This window comes from Danio rerio, chromosome 25 (genome assembly GCF_052040795.2).
Source record: "Danio rerio strain M-AB ecotype USA chromosome 25, GRCz13ab, whole genome shotgun sequence".
Classification (NCBI taxonomy): domain Eukaryota; kingdom Metazoa; phylum Chordata; class Actinopteri; order Cypriniformes; family Danionidae; genus Danio; species Danio rerio.
Genome location: NC_141045.1, coordinates 31,819,249 through 31,843,273, shown reverse-complemented (window position 1 = coordinate 31,843,273; position 24,025 = coordinate 31,819,249). Strand labels below are relative to the sequence as shown.

At 37.2% G+C, this 24,025-nt stretch overlaps 2 protein-coding genes across 5 annotated transcripts in view; both read left to right on the top strand.

The window, feature by feature from the left end:
• parp6b (poly (ADP-ribose) polymerase family, member 6b) overlaps nucleotides 1-24,025 on the top strand; it is a 549,184-nt gene that overhangs the window by 178,708 nt on the left and 346,451 nt on the right. The gene's annotated exons all lie outside the window — the stretch shown is intronic.
• Nucleotides 1-24,025, top strand: part of ube2q2 (ubiquitin-conjugating enzyme E2Q family member 2) — a 36,018-nt gene that overhangs the window by 3,366 nt on the left and 8,627 nt on the right. Inside the window, 7 exon segments of one of the 4 annotated variants that reach the window (NM_001328204.2) lie at nucleotides 9,919-10,041; nucleotides 10,137-10,193; nucleotides 10,281-10,418; nucleotides 15,712-15,796; nucleotides 22,450-22,510; nucleotides 22,600-22,690; nucleotides 22,788-22,846. In NM_001328204.2, coding sequence (NP_001315133.1) covers nucleotides 9,919-10,041; nucleotides 10,137-10,193; nucleotides 10,281-10,418; nucleotides 15,712-15,796; nucleotides 22,450-22,510; nucleotides 22,600-22,690; nucleotides 22,788-22,846 — 614 coding nt within the window. 4 annotated transcript variants of the gene reach the window in all.

The following is a 24,025-nucleotide window of genomic DNA, read 5'->3' as shown; positions in this document are numbered from 1 at the left end:
CACAACGTATAGTCGTTTCATTGCTAATAATGCTACTCAGTAGGTCTATCGGAGACATTCATAAACATTCCTAGCAAATCTAATAAATGCTGGAGACATACTCATTACACAAATGCACTAAATCGCACCCAGCAGCGTTTGTTTGAGAGCGCACATGAAGATCCGCAAGCTCTTGAAGCGGCTAATATTTGTGGGGGCGTGCAAGAAGTTTTGTGCAGAGGAAATCTGCGCGCAAGCACAGAGATTCGCATGCTTGTAGGCTATTACATAAATGCAATCCTGACTTTTAATACTGCGCTCACGACATTTAACACTGAAATAAAAACGCCACAGGTAGGGCTGTGTATTGGCAAGGTCCTCACGATATGATACATATCAAGATACATGGGTCACGATACAATATATCACGATATATTGCGATACAATATATTCCAATTTATTTTCTCTCCATTTCAATTCATTAGAGCTGCACAGTGTGATTGAACAGAGAACTCACTGAAATGTATTAAATGCATATTGTTATTAAATACTTAAGTAAAATGTATATGGCACTAAAGTCACAAATAAATGAAATAAACTATTTATAAAACTAAAGCAAGTAAAAAAAATAATAAATGCATCAAGTAAACAAAAAAACTGGAACACAGTGCTCAAATACAGGGGTTCCCAAACTTTTCAGCCCGCGACCCCCAAAATGAGAATGCCAGTGACTCGTGACCCCCAATATTCTCTCAGGTGGTGGTTATAAATACAGAAACCTTGTATGCAATGACGCACACACACCAATAGACCCAAGTCTATTCTTTGTTTTTGTTTTATGTATGTCAGTGCTGTAAATGGGCTAGAAAGTTTAACCTGGTGTTACAAAATCTGCTGCATCTGACAGTATTGCTGTGGCTTTAGTATGATGTAATTACCCGAGAAGTCGCAATCCAATAGAACTTGTAACCATAAGCTGCTATAGTAACTATATAGTTTATAGTAACTATAAACGACTATTTTTTCTCATCAGTAGATTATTGATAAAATACAGTAAGTCTTAAGGTTTAATAAAAATTAATTGATTTTTGAAAATCACCAGGCGACCCCCCCCCCCCTCCCCTTCATTGTCCCGCGACCCCTCGGGGGGGTCCCGACCCCCACTTTGAGAACCTCTGCTCTAATATGCAGTAAACTATTAGAAACGGACAGTGCGACTGACAGCATCATGAACATTTTGCTGTGGAAACTGGTCTCACACGGGTAAATTAATTGAAAATTGAGCGAAACATTTTACATGCTACATGCCGGCCAGCTGTGCTGTTACGGTCGTGTTTGCCGCGTTGTCTGTTACAACAACAGGTCCTTTCATTTTTTTTGTCCCATTCCTCCTATGCAGTTTTTAGTAACTCTGCAATGTTAGTTGAGGTAGACGGAAGCTTAACGATGTTATCCAGTGTAGTTTGCCTTAAATTAAGAGGTTTTGGTTGAGGACGCAGTGCTGCTAATTCATCTGCGTGGTGTCTTGTTAAGTGATAACGCAAGTTCGTAGTGTTTCCTGAATATTTAAGATGGATTTACAAAGCTTGCAAATGACATTTTTTGTCAAATTCATTAGTCTGGTATAGTGCTAAAACCAAAGTGCAGCAACACGCCAGCTCTAAAAGCTTGAGGCGCCTTTATATTTTCCGCCTTGCTCACTCTTGCTTGCTTCTGAAACCATACTACTTAACGTTTTGTTGATAGCAAGTAGCAGAGGAGTATGGAACAAAATCAATGCCTAAAGTCTTGAATTAAAAAGCTTGTTGAATATCACAAACTGAAAAAAATAATACACCCTATTAACAAGTTCTTGCATTTTAATGACTTGAATTCCAGGGTTTGTATTTTTAGGTCCTGAAATTTAACATATCTGTATATTTAAGCTTTGAATATTTCAACGAAAAATATTTCAAACACGTTTTCATACTTAAAAATTCAATAATTCATATTCAATTTTCAGATTTCACTTACAAAATATTCAATAACCTTTAAAAATACGATGTATAATATTCAAAAGGTCATTTTCAGTTCATTTTATTTCAGTTCAAATATTCGCTTCCATAAATTCAGTGGATCAAATTCGACTGTTAAAATTCAACATTACATCCGGGAACTGCAGGAAAAGCAATAGATTGCAGATTGAAGATCGCCAGCTGCTCTAGCTTTCACCAGCAGGTGGAGATGGAATGTAAGATTTTTAACCCAGTAAACAGGCGAGAAAAAGGCTATTAAAGGCACAAAAGTAGCATTTAATATTAATATCAATGTTTTGGACATTATAAATGATAAAAAGTATGAGTAAAATGAGTTAATGAGGTTTTAGTCATCTTTGCACTTATGTAACGGAAGCCAGCTGGTGATCGCGTAAATCTCAGTTCTCGGATCCAGTGACAGACGTTGTTCTGCAATCTTATCGGAGCTTGTCTCCCATGCCGGCTCGCTCTCTGCTCGGACCGGTGCAATTACTTGCACATAAACCGTCTTTTGATGAATATGATGTTACACATTGTCTATCTTTATTGACTCTTTCTTCCATAGACGCGAAGTATTATATTGACAGCTAAAGAATATAAACGTATGAGAAACAGGAAAGGAAATATTATAATAATACAAAATAGATAAACATTGACAGGGCTAAGAACAATTACGAACAAAGATATTCAAAAGCAGAGAGATTTTATGAGAATGTCACACAAAACAGTTTACTTGGAACTGTTAAACAGTGTTCAGGTATGATTTAAGGTTGGTTATGGATAGGGCGTCTAATTTAAAATAATTTAACATAACGTGAGAATGCATTAAAGTGACGTCTTCAGTTATTATTTAAACGCAGCTATGTCAGGATTGGGATAGGTTATATAATTTCATTATTTAAATTATGATTGTTAATATTAATATTCTATGACATGTATTTGGGCTATTGCGCTTAAATAAGTCATCCGTGATTCTAAATTAATATTTCTATTTGTAGCTATCACTTTGCTATCGTCTTTCTCTTCTTTTTTTCTATTTTTTGTGGTTCTGCCACGGTTACGTTTGCAAAATGTCTTTAGTTTGTCCAGAATATTGCTTTTCCACTAAAATAGAGACGAAGCAGAAGGAAAATGAATGAATTGATGAATGAATGAAATGATTGACGTTTTTATGCATGTGCGGTGTGGCTTGCACACGACAAAGACGAACGAGTGGCCGCGAGCTCCGGTGGCCGGTCAGAGCCAGCGCCGCATATCAACGGTTAAGAGATGCTAGATGGCTGCCAATATGATAGGAATTCTTCCGAAGTTTCAGATGATATCTGGGCTTGTGCATAATAATGTAAAATAAAAGTGAAAGTCATGACATTTGGCCAAGCATAAGAATAGCCTAGTGTTTCGATTATTATATTAATCATGACATATGTCATGATTGGGATTATATGAATAACACCTCGCTGTTTACCATTTCCGAAAGTGGAGCTGACGTCGGCGCGAAATTGCTTGTATAATTGTAAAAAGAGTGATGAATATTAATGGATTTCTTATATCTGTCATTTCTGATAATATAATTGATTTAATTAGTGTGAGAGTATCCAACACTCATTTAGCAAAAATGCATCCAGAATCCTAAACCAATAACTTTGTCAAGCAAAAATTATCATTTTATAGGCTACTGATTTTTTTTAAAACAAGAAAAAAGAAACTACCCTAGCAATTGTTTATTTAAATATGATCATCTCAAAATATAAAATAAAAAAATTATGGTTTGACTTTGTGAAATCATAAAACACACTTGCAGAAAAGAGTTAATAGAATAAATGAGCAAATATTCTCTCCAGTAGATGGCGATTAAAGCTCAGTAATAATCCCATGATTTGCTGAAACCACTCAACCACGCATGTCAAACCACGCATTCTAAACATTCATCTTATGAAACTAGCTGAAGTGACAACTATATTAAATTTAAACCAGTTTAAACAAGTTTATATGTTTAATAACTGCAAAAAAGATCAACATTGCTAATCATAAAATACAAACGGTTGCTGAAAAGTTATAAATAATGGTTTTCTCATTTAATACTGAAAACAAATTAAAGTCAGTTATAACTGCCTATTATCAAACCACAGGCGACTCATTTTATTACTTATCATTGGCTGCGACATTGCCACATTTGCGTTTATACATTTTTCTCGCCTATAGGCTACATAACAATAAAACAATATTCTGGACAAACTAAGACATTTTGCAAACGTTTAACCGTGGCAGAACCCCAATAATTAGAAAAAAAAGAGAAAGACAGGCAGAGTGATAAAAAGGATAAATAGAAATATTAATTTAGAATCACAGATGACTTATTATGTTAAATTACGTTATGTTAAATTATTTTAAATTAGACGCCCCATCCATAACCAACCTTAAATCATACCTGAACACTGTTTAACAGTTCCAAGTAAACTGTTTTGTGTGACATTCTCATAAAATCTCTCTGCTTTTGAATATCTTTGTTCGTAATTGTTCTTAGCCCTGTCAATGTTTATCTATTTTGTATTATTATAATATTTCCTTTCCTGTTTCTCATACGTTTATATTCTTTAGCTGTCAATATAATACTTCGCGTCTATGGAAGAAAGAGTCAATAAAGATAGACAATGTGTAACATCATATTCATCAAAAGACGGTTTATGTGCAAGTAATTGCACCGGTCCGAGCAGAGAGCGAGCCGGCATGGGAGACAAGCTCCGATAAGATTGCAGAACAACGTCTGTCACTGGATCCGAGAACTGAGATTTACGCGATCACCAGCTGGCTTCCGTTACATAAGTGCAAAGATGACTAAAACCTCATTAACTCATTTTACTCATACTTTTTATCATTTATAATGTCCAAAACATTGATATTAATATTAAATGCTACTTTTGTGCCTTTAATAGCCTTTTTCTCGCCTGTTTACTGGGTTAAAAATCTTACATTCCATCTCCACCTGCTGGTGAAAGCTAGAGCAGCTGGCGATCTTCAATCTGCAATCTATTGCTTTTCCTGCAGTTCCCGGATGTAATGTTGAATTTTAACAGTCGAATTTGATCCACTGAATTTATGGAAGCGAATATTTGAACTGAAATAAAATGAACTGAAAATGACCTTTTGAATATTATACATCGTATTTTTAAAGGTTATTGAATATTTTGTAAGTGAAATCTGAAAATTGAGTATGAATTATTGAATTTTTAAGTATGAAAACGTGTTTGAAATATTTTTCGTTGAAATATTCAAAGCTTAAATAAACAGATATGTTAAATTTCAGGACCTAAAAATACAAACCCTGGAATTCAAGTCATTAAAATGCAAGAACTTGTTAATAGGGTGTATTATTTTTTTCAGTTTGTGATATTCAACAAGCTTTTTAATTCAAGACTTTAGGCATTGATTTTGTTCCATAGAGGAGGAGGTTGTTTGGCACAACTTGAATCGATACTTCAGGTTGGACTATCGATACACTATATTAAAAGAAATTATCGCGATAGTTAAATATATTGATAATTTTGCACAGCTCTAGCCACAGGTAGTTGGTCTGTGTAAAAAAAAAAAAGACCTGCCGCCACAGCTGGAAAAAATCCTAAAGGAAACACTGCTCTGAAAGAAATTGTGTGAAACCCAGCATTTTTTAATGTTTGGTTAAATTGTTTGGTTTACAAGTTGTTGTTGTTCTTGTAATGCTATTTGTTAAAAAACGAAAACACATGCTGTTGTTTCCGTACAATAATGATATGCTTTTAATGTCAAATTAAATATTAACTGTGGTTTAACATTAATAGGTACTATTACATATGATTTAAATGTACAGCCAGTGTTTCCTCTAGGATTTTTTCCAGCTGTGGTGGCAGGTGTTTTACACATATCTACCAATGACTGTAAAAAATATGGACGACGCGACAGCCCCTTTTCCCATTGAACGCCTTGAGGGCAAAACGCCTGCTTGACGGGCACAAACTGTCGCAAAAGACTGCTGAAATTGGAGCCTTGACATGCGCAGAAGGACTGTCTGATGGAGCCAGAGAAGGAGCCGCGAAAATGAGCGGAGTCGAGCTTCCAACCAAACGATTTATGTAAAATCAACCACGCCCCCGAACTTATCAGCAAGCGTTTGCTGTCATATCAACACAGATGGATGTAATAACGTTAACAAATATGAGGGTTTTTTATATTCAGTCGCGCCAGCTCCGGGCCGCAGCGCATAACCTACTCGCGGCGTCGCGGGCTGATTCCTGCTCGCATGCGGCAGCGCCTGCTCGCCCGGCTGCCGCATCTGGCTCGATTGACTCGGGCTGGAATCGGGCAGTGAGTCCAGGCATCCGGAGTAGGTCCAGCAGAGGTAGTCAGTCTGAGCTCTGAGGGGTAAGTCTCCGGCAGGCGAGAATCTAGCCGAACTGGTATTTTGCCACCTGGTTGGCTAGGCGTGTATCAGCAAACTAATAAAGCCCGAAAAAAGCCCTGACCTTAGCGAATAAACAGTGTTCCACCAGGATCATGTATGTCAGAAACTATAGTTTACTGCTGAACTCATTTTATCATGGTAAAATAACACAGAAATCGAATAAAAACACTTCAGTCTCCTGCCGAAGTTCTGACGCGCTGCTTTGAGAAACTGTCAATCACAGCTGTCAATCACGATGACACGCCCAGCATTAAATTACTGCTAAAAACAAACTGTTTACAAAAATGAAGATCTGCACCTATTTCAGCACAATAACCAGTGCCTTAATCGACCAGAACCATCTTTCGGGACATTTTATTGCATGTGTAATAATTTTTTTTATTTGGGCTCAAGTCTCCTTCATTAACACGGAGGAGGCGGGCTTTATGACTTGTACTGCAGCCAGCCCCCAGGGGGCGATCTAACGGCCGAGACCTTCACTCAAACGCAGGCTTGCGGCACACTTGATATCTACCAACTACCTATGCGTATTTCAATGACAAATGAAGAAATGTGGTGAGCGCAGTACACGTCCGAGTCGCATTTATGTAATGCTTGCGCGCTGATTTCCTCTGCTCGTGCACGAAGCATCTTGCAAGCCCTCAAACATGCTGCTCAAGCGCAGAACTTCTTGTGCGCTCTTAAATAAACACTTCTGAAGTGTGATTTAGTGCGTATATGTAGCGAGTATGTCTCCAACATTTATTAGACTTGCTAGGAAAATTTATGAATGTCTTCTATAGACCTACAGATTAATGCGTCCTGAAGTAAAGTGAAACAGCAATAAACTACTCAAGCAAGATAATGTTAAAGTATTTGTATGCAGAGCCACAGATCTTTATCTATAAATAATTATAGTTATGAAAACTGTGTTCATCTCAACTAAAGCTGCACGATTCTGGCTAAAATGAGAATCGCAATTTATTATTTATTTATTTTTTTTGCTTAAAATAAAGAACACGATTTTCTCACGATTCTGTATATGTAAAATAAAGGTATGGTAAAAACAAACATATGGCACAACATCGATAATAATATTATGTGTAGGTCTACTGGTTTTTATAAATAATTCTTGTCTACTTTTCTACTTATACGTACTATAATTATGATGTTGCATTATTATGTTTGAGATAAATGCTTGCAATCTGTCACATTAGACAAATTTATTCACTGGTAAAATCAGACATTTGCCATTATCAGATTATATTCAACAATATATAGGCCAGAGTAGTTGTACTGACATTGTAAACATTTATTTTCATGCACAACTGTGGGTTCGCTATGAAAGAAAAAACATATTAAATGTTTCCCGTAATAATAACTCTAAAATGCGATATGATCATTTAAGTAAAGTGCATACTTTGGGTTTCATTTTGACTGCTAAGTGCTTGTTCATACTTCGCGCGCGGCTCCCAAACGATCACTCTGTGCCACAAACTGAATATTATTTACAACTGTATTATCTGTTACTCGCAACATATGCTGGTTCTGTTCACTAAAGTAGACGCGCGCGTCTATCATTAAGTAGAGCGCGCGCGCCCGCCCTCTCTGTGATAACAGCTCACGGTCAGCAGCTCACGTCACGTGTGATTTCCCGGCCGCGAAAACATCATTATATGAAGACAAAAATGACAGTTTTAGGTGAATTATACCTTATAAATACAGTATGTGACTCATTCAACATCATTCGGAGGTGTCAGTGTCACTGAGCAATGTATGTGAAACAATGAAAAGACTCGTGCAGCCGCTTTTTCTTCTCTTGTAAACTTGAAAATATGATTGGCAGAATCATAGAATGCTGGATTAAGATCATCTAGGGCAGGGGTCTCAAACTCAATTTACCTGGGGGCCGCAGGAGGCAAAGTCTGGGTGAGGCTGGATTTCACAAAAAAAAAGTCCTCAAATGTCATTATTAACAGTTTTAATTATTTCTTCTGAACATGAAGTGTCCTGAACATTAATAGAACATTGAGTGAAGATTATGAACAGTTCTTCTGAACATGGCATCTTTTGCCTACTTCAGAGCGGAAGCAGTTGAGACCCTCAGTATGGCTTGAAGATGATCATCATTAAGTCTAGACCTGTATTTGACTTATTGAAGTCCTAGGGAAAAAAGTGGGGGAACTCACTCAAAACTTCCATTCCCTCACCTAAAAAAAAGGCGTATATGTATAAATAAAACACCCCTACCCCACTCCAGTCACATCAGTCTGTACCAGTCTGTATCTACCTATAATATCAATATATATAAGATGCAGGGCAGGCACGTGCACACATAGGGCTCAACCTGTGCAGAGCACATGCCCTTTTTAGTCTTGCATAGAAAGTGCCCTTCCAAAATGATCAAAAGTGCCCCCGCGACGCGACACACCCTCGGTCCCGCCCTTCAGTAGGCGCGCGATAACATCGCTCTTGAGTACGCGGCGACAACACAGCTGATCAGAACGCGCGCACGACAACGCGCATTGAGTGACAAGCGCGCTGTGTACGGATAGAATCAGCGGAGCGGGGAGCGCTCTCTCTCCCCGCTCCGCTGATTCTGTCAGAGTACAGCGGTCGGCGCGGGCCACAAAATATTGCACTGAGGGCCGCAAATGGCCCGCGGGCCGCGAGTTTGAGACCCCTGATCTAGGGGGTCGAATCGATCTTTTTGCGAAAGCGATCTTTTAACGATTCATTGTGCAGCTCTAATCTCAACTGAAAGCTACGTCGTGTTTGCTGGCCTCATGCATAACGCACCTGTCAGTAAGTCAGTCAGTCTGTCCGCACGTCACCTTAAAGTGTTAAACAAATAGCGCACAGCCCTACTACGGTAACAGAAAAGTGCTTACTGTTATAATTCACTTACCTTTTAATACGATGCGATTGTTTTGGTGCGATTATCACCCGCTATTAAAAACAACAACAATGAATGAATGTTTTGAATTAATAAGAAGCTGTAATGTAGGGATGAATTTTGATGTGGCGCCCTGCCATGGAAGAATGAATGTAGCGGAAACCATGACAGCCGTACTTTGGGTTTATTTTAAATCTGTCTAATACTGTGACCTTGTCACATTCTCATACAGCCAAATGTATGTTTTAAGCCTTTAAAGCGAAATGGTGACTTATTTCATTTAATTTACATGTATGTTAAATTGTGCTGAAGTTTTTTTTAAATTTATTTTTTTATTTTATTTTTTTTTATCCTGGGCAATATTTATATAGTTGTTATATAAAAGCTATTCTACATGTGCTTGATTGACATTGGCACACAAATAATAATGTTCCATAATCATGTTGCGCTAATCCATAATTAACTATAATCCCCTTTTTTTTTTTCTATTATCTGAACTTAATTTGTTCACATTTTTCAGTCAGACCCAGTGATCCATATCAAACTATCAGTTTTATAATTGTTACCCAGTATATGTTGCTTACCATTTGTCACCACATTTCCTTCTCATGCAGCTCTTACAGCAGCTGAAAAGGCTGATCTGTGATTTATGCCGACTCTATAACCTGCCCCAGCATCCTGATGTGGAGATGCTGGATCAGCCGCTTCCTGCTGGACCCATCAGTAATGATAAGAAGGTAGTCCAAATCAAAACAGGCACACACAGCCTTATTACACTCTTTCCTTTAAGGCATGCGAGCTGATGCAAGCGTTTTGTTCTTGTTCTTCCCAGCATGGAACAACAGACGAAGTGACATCAGAAGAAGAGGAGGAAGAGGAAATGGCAGAGGTATTCAGCTTTGCGATGGGTTGATGCTGGTTATAATAAGACTAGGTAATGCCTAACGCTTTCTTTTATTTGTTGCTGTGGCAGCAGGATATTGAAGATCTAGACCACTATGAGATGAAAGAGGAACCAGTGGATGGGAAAAAGTCGGAGGACGATGGCATAGAGAAGGAGAACCTGGCCATTCTGGAGAAAATCCGCAAGAACCAGAGGCAGGACCACTTGAACGTAAGTGTCCATTCGGTAAGGTACCTTTTTATACAATTTGGGGTTGGGTGGTTCATTTTCGAATAAGAAAGCCAGGCCCAGTTTCCACCTGCTGTTAACGTGTTTTAAGGGATCTAATCTCAAGTTATCAAACAAAGCCTTTGTTTCAGACTGGTGTTAATATGACTAAAAGTGGTTTCTTGTGTCCATTTGTGTATAAGATATCAAACAGACCCTTGCTTCGTATTTCACCATGTTTTTTGCTGGCATATTCACAGCAGTGTGTTAAGATAGCATTGGTAAAAGGGATAGTTCACCTAAGAATTTAAATTCTGCCATTATTTATCCTTTTCCATATCTGTTTTTTTGTCTGTTGAACTCAAAATTAGTTTTTAAAGAATGCTGGAAACCTGTAACCATTGACTTTCATAATAGGAAGAACGAATAGTATGAAAATTAATGGTTACAGCAGGGGTCTTAAACTCAAATTGGTGGGGGGGCCATGAATTAATTCATAGGAGAGCCATTTTAACATTCACCACAAGAAAAAAGTGGAAACCTGACATAACTGATGCATCTTAGGAAAACAGATAAGACGTTTATATTTTAAGCATTGCCTGTCAATAGTGATAATGCAAATCAGCATGTCTATCGTGCCACACATCAACTGCTGAAATATATCTGTAGTTGTTGTGTGTATGGCCGAGCGTTAGACACACACACTCAGTCATTATTCTACAGAGTATATGCAGTCAAAACTCTAGCTTTTTGTTTCTTGTTGTACATATTGAAGGAGTAGTTTAAATTGCAATGAAAATACTCCAAATAATAGGCGTGTGTTAGTTATTATTCTGTCCCAACCAATTGTTTTGTCCCAATAACGTAAGAAAAGCAGTTTGGGTAACTTAAGGGAACTTACTGGCAATTGTTCTTCTCAATATCTTTCCCGCTCTTTGTTATAGTTTTACAAAAAAAGAAAGTGTGTACACATTCACATTTACTTTAACAAGTTCCATTCAACTAGCAGTACAGTTTTACTAATGTACATAGTTATGCAAATCTTAATAAGCATATGTTAAAAATCTATAAAATGAGACCATTTGAATAGAATATTAACAAAATTATCGTATTTGTTACACCACCAGCATAACGTGTAAGCCATTAAGAAGCGTTTGTACAACAAAATACAAGTGAAACGAAACTGCTAATAATCAAACGATTTTTGAATATTTACAAAAATAGAGCTTCAGCAGAAATAGAGCACTTATAGATATATATTTTAACGTTTAAATCAGCCACAGAATTAAAACGCGTGTGAGTTACTCTTGACCGTCACTGAGAGAAAATAAAAGTAAAACTAAACTGATTGCAGTACTTTAAATGTCGACTAGGTGGCGCGTTATTACCACAAGTGGCTAGACGCGCCTGCACAACAATGATAGTGTTTCAAAAATATGTGTTTTGGTAGGCCAAATCCTGTTATATTTTTGACGTTAGTTGCAGGCTGGTGTCCCGCCCGCACACACCAAGTTTTAGTCCAAAGCCGACTGTTCCTGCTTATGTTTAGCAGTTGTTGTCCCGCTGCCCAACCCGCTCTGTTTTCTACCCGCCGAGCCCGTTCCCGAAGAACAAAACCGAAAAACCACCCAGCTGTACAGAGTCCAAACAATCTATAACATGCTGTGTGTATAAACACACACCACAAAGCAAGCCAAGCTAGTGACGCACACACAGACAGCAACATCACACTCTCTCACATTCACACACACAGAAACAGCAACAAACAAGGTAAACGCAGCATCACGCTGTCTCATTCACACACATACATACGTGTTCTTGCTCGCTCGGGAGTCGAGAGCGATATTGTTAGAGAGCCCACTCCAAAAAATACACCAGTTACCAACTGATCCCGCACTTTATTCGGAAGTTTATTCCCGCGCCAATAGAAATCTGGTCTGGTCCCACGGCTCCCGCTGTACAGCTGCGGGAATGCGGACCTCTACCCTGGTTTACAGGTTACTACCATTTTTTTAATTTCCTTTTTTGTTTACTGAACAAAAAAATCAAAGTTGTATGTTACAAATAAAGGTTGAGGTTGAACAAATGATGACAATTTTCATTTTTGGGTGAACTATCTTAAATGAACAAATCCTCTGTGTTTGGGGTTTTAATCATTAAATACCAAAAAATTAGATTGTTTAGTTAGGTTTTTAATCAAACCATCCATTTTCACCATCTCTCTAGATAGGCGTCCATTAGACGTCCAAAACAGATGTCCAAGCCACCTTAGTAATAATCATTAAAATTTATTACAAAATATATAAAAAGATTAAAATAAAAATATGCTTATAAAACTCATACAATAACAAAACCAAATTTAAAGGAAAACTTCGACAGCCCTCTGGTTTACTATTTAGATTTTTGTGCTTGAGTTCAAAGACACTTATTTTTTCCACTTTCTCCCTCTCACTCTCTCTCAATTTTGAAAGAAAAGGTGAAATGCTTAAGGTTTTAAATACCTTAGTCTCATCTTTATGAATAACCTTATTTCGGCAGCCATATCAATATCAGACAACAAATGCTATTGTTAATATTTCTGTTATCAGTTGTTAAAGTTTCGATAAAGGTCTAAATATTTAAAGGTCTAAATATCTTCTAAAGGTTGATTTCTTTAAACCAATAAATTATGATTTATTTCCGCTGGTTGAATCACTTCACATGTTTGCTGCCTGATGGTAGCTTTTTATCGTCACCTCTTTGACGTAGCACTAAGCAGATGTGTGGCTTACAAGAGCTAATGCCACTAGAGAGATGATGTCAGCAGTGTGGGAGATTTTCATTGTGAAAAGAGAAAAAAAAAAAACAGCTGAACAAGTGTGCAACAATGGTCAGGTTTTGTTGCTCGAATCACCAACTATTACCATGACTTTACTGTGGCAACAGTATTAGGACCAATATAAGCATAAATGTGAGCTATTAGAATTGAATTTAAATGGATTGAATGTGAAATGCATAATGTAACATAATTATGGTCATTTTGACATTGAACATTTAGACTAAACTTGCTAAATTTGAACTAAATACCATTTAAAACTAGGGCTTCGATGGAATCGAAATAAAATTTATGTCAATAACGATAATAAGCTCTTGACTTTTTTACTCTATTGATCTAAGAGCCAATCACACAGCAGAAATGTACAACAATGGGAATCTTGAAGTGTGTTGATATTAGAGATCGCTGAATTTTCGGCCACCAAAAATTAGTTATGCTATTTAATAGACCCTCTGATTTTTGTAGCTTCAGTCATTGTTAGGATACTCTTTAAAATCTGGAAGCATTGACAACTGATTTCAAAATATATATATACTCAATCGAGACTGCATTTGAATTTAACCATACTACTCGGCCGATAGAAAAGTATATTCTATTGACCTTATTGTTCAATGTTGAAGTGCGCTCGTTTTTGCGATCGTTCTAGAACTTCCATTCAGATGCCTATGGGAGAAATGACTTGGAGTAAAATACGGCAGAAAACGGTCAAACTACTTGCTCTACAAACAAGTGACTACACAGACAAAATAGTTTTACATTTTTAACATCTAAAAATGAATGGAAGTGAATGGAACTGCAAGTCTTGAGCCAAAAAAATTCAAATGGCTGCGCCCGCTCGTACAATGTGAAGAAGGTGAATACAGTATGAATGTCAATACAATTAATGGAACTCGGACCTACTACATCTGCCATTTTGTCATCACATGACCTACCCGCATCTGTTGTGTCGCTTCTAATTTTTGAATTCTCTTGCAGTCCATCATGAGATAGCATAGCATCTGTCCGATGCTCACTTCAGAATCTTGCCGGTAGTAGTAGATCATACGGGTACTTTTGACATGCTGTTTTTCGAATCCTATGAATTCTGACGTACTACTCGACTCACATACTGTTTTAAGCATGCTATATAGTATGGAAGGATGCAATTTCAGACGCAACTTGTGTCTAAAAATCACGTTTGAACATTGCTGAATGTCTTGTTGAATTTTATTTTTGTTGTTTGAAGATAACACAATGTAAAACGCACTCTTACCAATCCTGAAAAAATGTGTACAACAGTATTGTACAACTAACCACTGAAGAAACAACTTCTTTCTCATATCATGTACCATTTTATATTTTGTAATATTAGACAGTTCCAACATATTCTGCAGTATTAGATAAAAACATCAGAAAAGTTTTAAATCAGAAATGCCTGAAGAAGGGCCCCCGGGCCAAAGTGGGCCATAGTAACGTTTAATTTGGCCACCCATCCCATCTGAAAAATGAGGGAGAGTGATGGGGAGGTGGTTGGGGTGAATGCTTTCGACAAGAGATCGTCATTTTGAATTTAATGTAACCTTTTGTTTCTTTGTTTTATCACCAAGCTACCAAAAATGACCTGAAATTAAATTATTTATTTACAATTGTAAATAAAAGACTTTTAAAATGTAAATACTGTCACTTGACAGATCAAGTTGAAGGCAGTAGCAGCTCGACTAGTGTATTTAGCATTGAACTCCATTGTGTTATAAATGGGGTTGCTTATGTTTTAACTGTATTAAATTCATTATGAAAAAGGTCCTGCATTAGTTAATATGATTTAAAGCAACATTTTAGGAAATTCCCCTTGATTAATTTATTGTAATACGGTTTAAAATATATATTCAGCCCACAGCCCTCAATCAAGTTAGATATTTTTTACTCTTTATAGGAAAAACTATGAGCACCCCTGTTTTAAATAAATAAATAAGGAAACTGGACAAAAAAAATAAAAATCCCAAATGTAAAAGGAATATGTGCCAATCATATATTTGCTTTTGACCAAAGCTCATCTTAAATCCAGGTATAAACAGGCTGACGTAGTTGAAAATGGACAAGCTCAATTTATTACATTATTTTTATATACTTTTATTTGGCAGTGTCCACTGGCTATCAAATTGTCATAAGACTCATCGTTATACGAGGTGTAAACAGACCTGAGGTGGTTGAAAATGGACAAGCTCTATTTGTTTCACACCAGTATTTAACCTTGTTCACTTGCTACTCATTTGACAGACACTCTTTAATGCCAGGTGTAAACTGGGCCTCATTTGATGTTTGCACTGACTATTTTATCCTCTCCTCATGTGTAATGTAATGCAGTGAAGCAAATGATTTCTTCTATAAGCAAGTAAAAGCTTTTTTTTCCCCTTCATTTTCTAAGTCTGTAATTTAACATTATGTTATGGTCGACAGAGGTTGTATATGTTCTCTTAATGCTCGGATTTTGTTGTGTTTTAGGGTGCGGTGTCCGGTTCAGTTCAGGCCTCCGACCGCCTCATGAAGGAACTCAGGGAGATCTATAGATCACAGAGTTATAAGACAGGTAATTTTAGTTGCACATTACAGCAGTGACATTTCCATTTGTCTCTTTTAAACCTAAGGAGCTGCCTATTAATGGGAACTTCTTGACTCTTATGAAACCTCATAAATGGCTAATTTGGAAGACTTTGCTTGTCCGTTCTTTTTGTGTCTGCCATAGCTGTGCATTTCTAAAATTGCCTTAATGAAGCGTGCTTGAAATTTACAGTTTGACTTTGAGTACGTCACTCAGTTTGGCAAAAGCAAGCAAAAATAATAATAATAATAATAATACATTTTATTTAAAGGTGCCTTTCTAGCAACTCAAGGACACCGTACAATCAACAAGAGCAATAAAACAACAAGAGAAATAATAAAATATACACAACAATAGTGCAGATAAAATGAAGTATTAAAAGCCATCTTAAATAAGTGGTTATTGAGTTTTGATTTGAATAGTGTGAGGGAGTCAATAGCCACTTTCACAGTGATACCGGTAAATATCTGGAAAATTTCCGGAACGACTTTACCGGTATATTCAAAAAAGCGCTGTTCACACAGGCGAGGATGTTACGGAAATTTTTCGGAAAAGAGCGTTTATACATCCATTCCAAAATACCGGTAAATTCTGACATCATTCACCACAAATGAGCTTTAAACGGCTGCGCTTGTATTTGTAAACATTTGACTAAATTACAAACTCTGTGGATGATCAATATTGTAAACAACTTTCGCAGGATCACTTTTGCATGTCGAGATGTTCATAATATGTGCGTGTGCAGGCGCTCACAGGCTGTTTCACAGGCACACGCAAAGCTTGAAGGTAAACAAACAACGGCTTATCATAAGCATCTCATCGATGATTTTTTACACAGTTGGCATTAAGAAGAACATATAAACGTGATCTGACTAACTTCTAGCAGCTAAATGTGTCTGGAAAAATATTCAAAGGCTTTTATTCTCACAAACCGCGCGGACGTAAATGCGTCTGACTGTTGTGATTGGCTAAAGCAGATGTCTCACGTCAGCACGTTCTAGACGTGCACACGCTTATTACGGCAATCTTCCTTCTGCATTCACACAGCGCAGCATTCCAGCAAATTACCAGTAATGTTACAACTTCTCTTTCCGGAAAATAGCCTGAACAAATTTACCGGTATTTTCAAAAAGGACCTGTTCACACATTCCGGAAAGGTCTGTATGTGTGAAAGGGGCTAATGTTTCTGATGGCAGGTGGTAATGAGTTCCAAAGCCGCGGAGCAGAGCGGCTAAATGCTCTGTTGCCCGTAGTTGAAAGACGAGAAGAGGGAACAGACAAGTGGAGGAAGGAAGAAGATCGCAGAGTGCGAGAAGGAACAGAAATGTGGATGAGGGCAGACAAATATGGAGGGGCGAGATTGTGGATGGCTTTGAATGTTAAAATCAAGATTTTAAAGTCAATTCGAAAATGAACAGGTAACCAGTGACGCTGCTGCAGCACAGGGGTGATGTGATCAGGAGTAGTAGTTCTGGTGATGATACTGGCAGCTGAGTTCTGAACCAACTGAAGCTTACGGAGAGATTTATGAGTGAGACCAAAGAGAAGAGAGTTGCAGTTATCTAAACGAGATGTGACAAGGCTATGAACGAGAACAGCAGTGGCATGAGGGGTAAGAGAAGAGCGGAGTTGGTTAATGTTGCGTAGGTGGAAGTAAGCAGACCGGGTGATGTTATTGATGTGAGAATCAAAAGATAGGGTGCTGTCAAGGATGACACCCAGACTTTTAACTGGTTTAGAGGGATAGATGGAACAATCGTCAATTAAAAGAGGAAAAACTGTCAGTTTTGGAGAGTGTTGGTTTGGTACCAACAAGCAAAACCTCAGTTTTTTTTAACTGTTTAGTTTGAGGAAGTTAAGAGAGAGCCAGGACTTGATTTCTGCTAAGCAAACTGTAAAGCCTGATTTATACTTCTGCGTCAGGTGACCGGCGTAACCTACGGCGCATGCAACGCGCGTGGCTGTGCATTTATACTTCTGCGCGCTGTCTCTGTTGGTCTGCATTTACACTTTCGAAACGCTAGTGGGCAGTGAGGTGTTAATGTTCCTCTGTGTCGAGTTTCTTCGCTGTTGTTTTGCTTTTCCTGAACACTTCCGGGATGTACAAGTGGCTCAAACTCGCTCATTTTGAGGCAGAAACCGGCGGACGTGCAACAACTTGCAACACAAAACAAAACTTTACATCCGGAGCTCCTTCACGGGACTCCACACTTGTAAACAATCGCTCGCGCCATTCGCGCGGCTCTCGGTCCCGCCCAGACTCGTCAGCGCTACCAAGCCGACCAATCACAGAGCTTGCGCTACGCGTCGTTGCGACGTGTAGTTACAATTTTTGAGAGGTGCACGTCAGTGACGGCCACGGCGAAGGGCTATGCGTCAGCGCCGTAGCATACGCCGGCGTTTGACGCAGAAGTATAAATCAGCCTTAAGGGATGTAGGTGGAAAACGAGAAGAGGGTTTGCCAGAGAGATAGATCTGGGTGTCATCCGCATAGCAGTGAAACTGTATGTTATATTTACGGAGAATATTACCAAGTTGAAGGAGATAGATGATAAAAAGTAGGGGCCCCAGGACTGAGCCCTGGGGAACACCCGAAGAAACTGTAAAATGCTAAGAAGTGAATGATTTGAGTTGAATGTGTGGCCTAAGAGATAAGATAAATATCCAAAATAAAAGTTCAAATACATTTACTGTGTGATAAAGGCTATTGAAACAGTTAGAATGTCCTTTTAATTTGTATTGGCTTTGTATTTTGTGATTGATATGGTAACGATTCACAATTTTAATTTCACTATTTGATTTCATCACTTTTTTTTTCAACAAGACATTATACAGTAAATAATAAGGTATCCTTTTTAGTATGCTGCACGTTCTGCACTATCACTGTACATTTCAAATCAGATAAAATCACACACATAAGAAAAATCTATTCTTATAAACAAAGGCTTTACCTGTTCTTAAAAATAGATTTAATTGTGACCCAAACAGATCTGAATCAAACATGCAGCAGGAATGTTTTGTTACTGCTAAAGAACCACTTTTCCTAGTTCAGAGCCGTTTCTTTGGGCGTTTAGAGAAATTTAACCAATTTGGAAGCAAATATAAAGTTAGTGGCGTGAGATCTGTTGCTCTGTTTCTACCTTCCAGATGCTCTGTAAAGGCATCATTTGTGAAGTTTAAAATGCAGTACATGTTCAATCCTCAAAACTGACTTATTGACAGATGGCTGCTTTCAGATGCTTACTGGAGTTTGTGCGAGTCCGTTCAAAAGAGTGCTCACAGCTGTGCAAAACTCCGATTATATGATGTGAAATTGTTGTAAGCACATTCTTTTATGTCTTAAGGACAGGGCAAATTAATGAGATATGTAAAACAGATATATGTACATCAGCTGAAAACAGCAGTCTGCCATTGATTTTGATGTCTTCAGTAATAATCAAACAGCATTAATTCTGAAAACCATTGTCCTGAAATGACTTCCAGCATTAGTATTTATTTTCAGCTCTAGCTCTACCTAACAGCATTTACTGGAGAGATGGAGATGACGATGGTAAATGTCCCATTTGATTGGTCATATTTGGATAAACAAACTATGGATGTAGCACATAAAACTAATTTAATTTAGTGCACTTTCCTGTGTTATGGATATTGCGTAAACTATTATCCCAATAGTGCTTATTAGGGATGCTCACATTAACTGATTAACCACTAACCAAACGGATGCATTTTTAACAGATGAATGGTATCAGTTAAATGGTTAAAATTATTACTTTTTTTTTTTTTTTTAAAGTTTTGCTACATAAATGTACAACACATATTTGTTAACTCACCAGATGGTAACATGTGCAGATGAATTTTGTCAAATAAGCAAAATAAAAGGAGCGAAAAGAAAGACATTGCAGGGCACAGTTTGACGAATTGATGCTAAACCAGCGCTGGCGATGATGCCTTTCTCCTGGATCTGCTTCATAAACACCTCTGTGTTTTTGAACAAGTGGGAAAGAAGCCACAAACTTACTAAAATGTCCACTGCTTTAACAAGCCAGCCACATGGTCAAGCGTCTGGGTTTTCTTTCCATCACAGCACGCTCCACTCCGCAACAGATATAGTTGATTTAGTCTACAACCAACAAACAAACCTTTTTTTATTTGGAAAATTGTCGTTAAGAGTTTTTTATAAAAGATCAAATGTCTAAAAAAAAGCCTAATCTACAAATTAAACAAATCCATTGATTTAGGCTACTTTATTTTGAATGATGATAGCTCGCACTAAACTGAGGCTTTTGTTTTTTAGCTATGTAAACTATAAAAGATGTATATGAACTAATGCAATACTATATGTAATAAAAAAAATTATAACACAATTATGCTTTGTGCTTTAGTAGCCTATACTTAAAAAAAAAAAAATACACACATGTGCCTTGTTTGTCTCATTATGCGAGCGAGACAGAGAAAACGAAAGCACAGAAGCTCTATGGTAAAATCAGATGCGCAAGACATTCTTTAAATTAGTGACTACTATAAAAATGTTGACAGAGGTTTGTGATATAAGAATTACAGCGGAGCATTAATTAAATGCGTATTTTCCATGGAACAAACAGTTTAAGGGTAGCCTGCTGTTTTTATTTGACCATGAACATGATTGTAAAAAACAGCCTATGCCAGTTCTTAAAAAGGATTCAGTCAGGGTTTTCGCTTTGTAATCTATATTTGTAGTTTAAGTGAAAATATCTATGGCAGGACTATTTTTTTTATTTTTATTTAGTTCGTTCTATTTTTTCAATGCTGTTGGAATCGAGATGTTATGTACTCTGTTGTTTGCATGTTGAAATGCAAAATATATTATATATATATATATATATATATATATATATATATATATATATATATATATATATATATATATATATTAGTGTCACACAAAATAGACATGTCAATGATTTGTTTTTGTTGTTAAATATTAGGGGTGTCACTCGATTAAAAATCGAAATCGATTTCGATTATCGAATCAAAAAATAGAATCGTCGATGCTGCCACGCCCCCATGTCACGTCAGCTTGGCTTGCCAAGCGGGAAAATAACAGGCTTGTTGAAGTGCTTGTTAAACTGCAGAAGCAGGAGACCCGTCGACAGAGCTTAAACCCCCTCCTCTTTCAATGAAGTCGCCGGTGTGTAAGCATTTTGGATTTCCAGTGAGTTATGTTGACAACGTTCGTGTTGTCGACAAAAAAAACCCCACAGTTTTGCAAGCTCTGCTGTGTACATATTACGTACGGTTCGTCCGATAGACAACACCAGCATCGCGATCCTCCGCCCGCCCACGTTGCAAACCCGCTCGCGAAAAATACACACTCAGGCCCTGTTTACACAGTCTTTGTTTTTAAATGGCATTTTAGAACGACAACGATTTGACATCCACAGTGGCGTGTAGCATTTCCGAGCAGCCCTCCTTCCTCTCTACCTCTGAAAATGCACATCGCGTGACCACACAGACGTACTCACAGCCATGCGCTCGAGAGAGCAGGTCCAGGCAGTCAGAGGACTGCTTCAATCTTTCACTCACTTGTACTTAGTCATTTTAGCGAACACCTCAGATACTGTTGGCTGGTTCCTGTTGGTTGTGCACCTTTTTTTACCGACGCCATTATAACGACACAGATCACTGCCTATTCACGAGTCCCGCAGAAAAAGTGATTGACTAGTGGTAATTATGTGTGTATCTTGCCTTTATTCATTTACTGTATGATTTGTTTATGGGTAAAACAAAGACCATGCAGGTCAGGTAGTTTAAACTGTAGGCTACAAATAATTAATTGGTCATTAATTAATTAATTGTTCATAATCGAAATTCGAATCAAATCGTGCCTTTAGAATCGAAAATGTAATCGAATCGAGGATTTGGAGGATCGTAACACCCTTATTAAAAAATAATTTTATATTAATCTAACAGGTTAATAGTTAATATATTTGGTTAACCAGCGACAGTTGTCAGTTGGCAAAAATAACCGAAATGGCCATCCCTAGTGCTAATTTTCGATGTATTGTGCAGCTCTATATTGTGGGATCATCGACAGGGTGTCCGCTGGGTCTTAAAAAGTATTAAAAGCTAAATAAATCCATTTAGAAAAACATTTAAGGCCCCTGAAAAGTATTAAAAAGTCTTAAATGCTATTTTACAAGATATTACATTTTGTATCAGAATGCTAAAGTTTGCCTAAATTTAATCCTAGAATATTCGATATTGAGTAGTTTTTCAGAAATCAATAAAATCCTGCTAGATTTGACTTCAAGCTGATTTGTTTACTGCAGTAACCAGGGAAACGCTGTTATACATATAGCGCCACCTGCTGGATTAGCATTTTTATATAGCATATGAATACTGTTTTAGTTTAGGATATACTGTTAATGTCGCAGATGAGGAAAAAGAGTCTTAAAAAAAACTAAAAGGTATTGAATTTCATTCTTTGGTTCCTGTATATACCCTGATTGATATTTTTCCACTCTTTAACCGTTGTCTAAAAAGTTAGGCACAGGGAACATTGGTGTGGTGTGAAATCTGTTGGCATGCGAATGAGTCTTAGTGAAAAGAATGTTTCAGGTTTGCATGATCTGTTTGTTTACATTATATTCTTTTGGTTCCAGGTATCTATTCAGTGGAGCTAGTAAACGATAGCCTGTATGAGTGGCATGTCAAGTTAAGGACGTAAGTATGCTTATCATATAAGAAATAGCGTGTTGAATGATTACAGTTTGAGTCACTAATGTGTAAAATGACTCTGTTTGGTTTATAAGGGTTGATCCAGACAGTCCCTTACACAGCGACCTACAGGTTTTGAAGGAAAAAGAAGGAATGGACTACATTCTGCTCAATTTCTCTTATAAAGTGAGCATTGTTGTTATTTTTTTATTTTATTGTTTTTTTTTTTGGTGTACAAATGAAAAGAGATAACAATTGAATTTTGGTTTTCTTGTGATGGCAGGATAACTTTCCTTTTGATCCTCCCTTCGTACGGGTTGTGTCTCCTGTCCTGTCTGGAGGGTGAGCTTGAGAACTTTGCTGAACCTATCTTGTATAATTATTTCTATATTTAATGGTTGCATTTACTTTGGTGCGAATTTAATGGGAGCATAGTAATATTTTTGATGTTACATAAAATGTCTTGTTTTCATTGCACAAAATATGTAGTAAAATTATGTTTTAGTTGGATAGTTCTCAATACAGTAAAACAGGCTGTCATAGTGAGCATTCAGCTGCAAATTGAAGGAGAGGGGAGTCTGTCAACAACAGCTGCTTTAAATTTATTTATTTTTTGTCACTTTTTTAAAAATTAAAACATCTTTACTTTCTAAAAAAAAAAAAAAGCATTCTGCAAACAAAGAATGAACCACAGCGACAGCTAAAATTTAATACGCAAGTGCAGATCCACTTACATCAAGAATGCATATGAAAGTGTTAGTTTAATAATTTTGTAATGTTTATATAAGTTGTTTGATCAGTTATTTTAAAAAAAATGTTTTGTGATTTGTCCAAGACTTGATGTCTATACAAAATTTAAAGTCCTCCTGAAAATTAAATCAAAGGCGTCCATATGTTAGTTTTCAACTCTGTTCAACTCAAAATGAAAATTGTGATAGTTTCCCTTTACTTGTTCCAAACCACATAAACCGTTTTCTATGATCCATTTTACACAAGATATTTTGTAGAATGTTGAGCATTCTTTTTTCATATTGTTTAAAATGTCGTGTTCAACAAAAGACTAAAATTAACGTCATTAATTACACTTTCTTTGTAATTAATCATGATTAATCACGAAACACCTTATTTATTACAGTAATAAAAGCACATGCATTAAATGCTATTTGAATTTTAAAACAATCAATGCCAATAACAAATAAAAAGGATTTCCATCTTGAATTCTAAGTGAACTACACACACACACACACACACACAACGTGCGCAGTACAGTGGACCCGGTGAGCGAGGGAGGGATCCCTTCAGATTCATCCACACGCACAGTCGCGTTCATCAAATTTGCTTAAACTACGCGCTCTAAAGTATGGCTGTATCTTACAAGCACGGATTCTTGACAGCTTGCGACTTTACCTGCCATTTTCACTGAATATATTTACATTGACACCAACACTCCGTTTTATGATTAAGATAATACTGATTAAGAGTCTACCATGTAAGCATCGATTTTTGATTACTTTAAAGGAT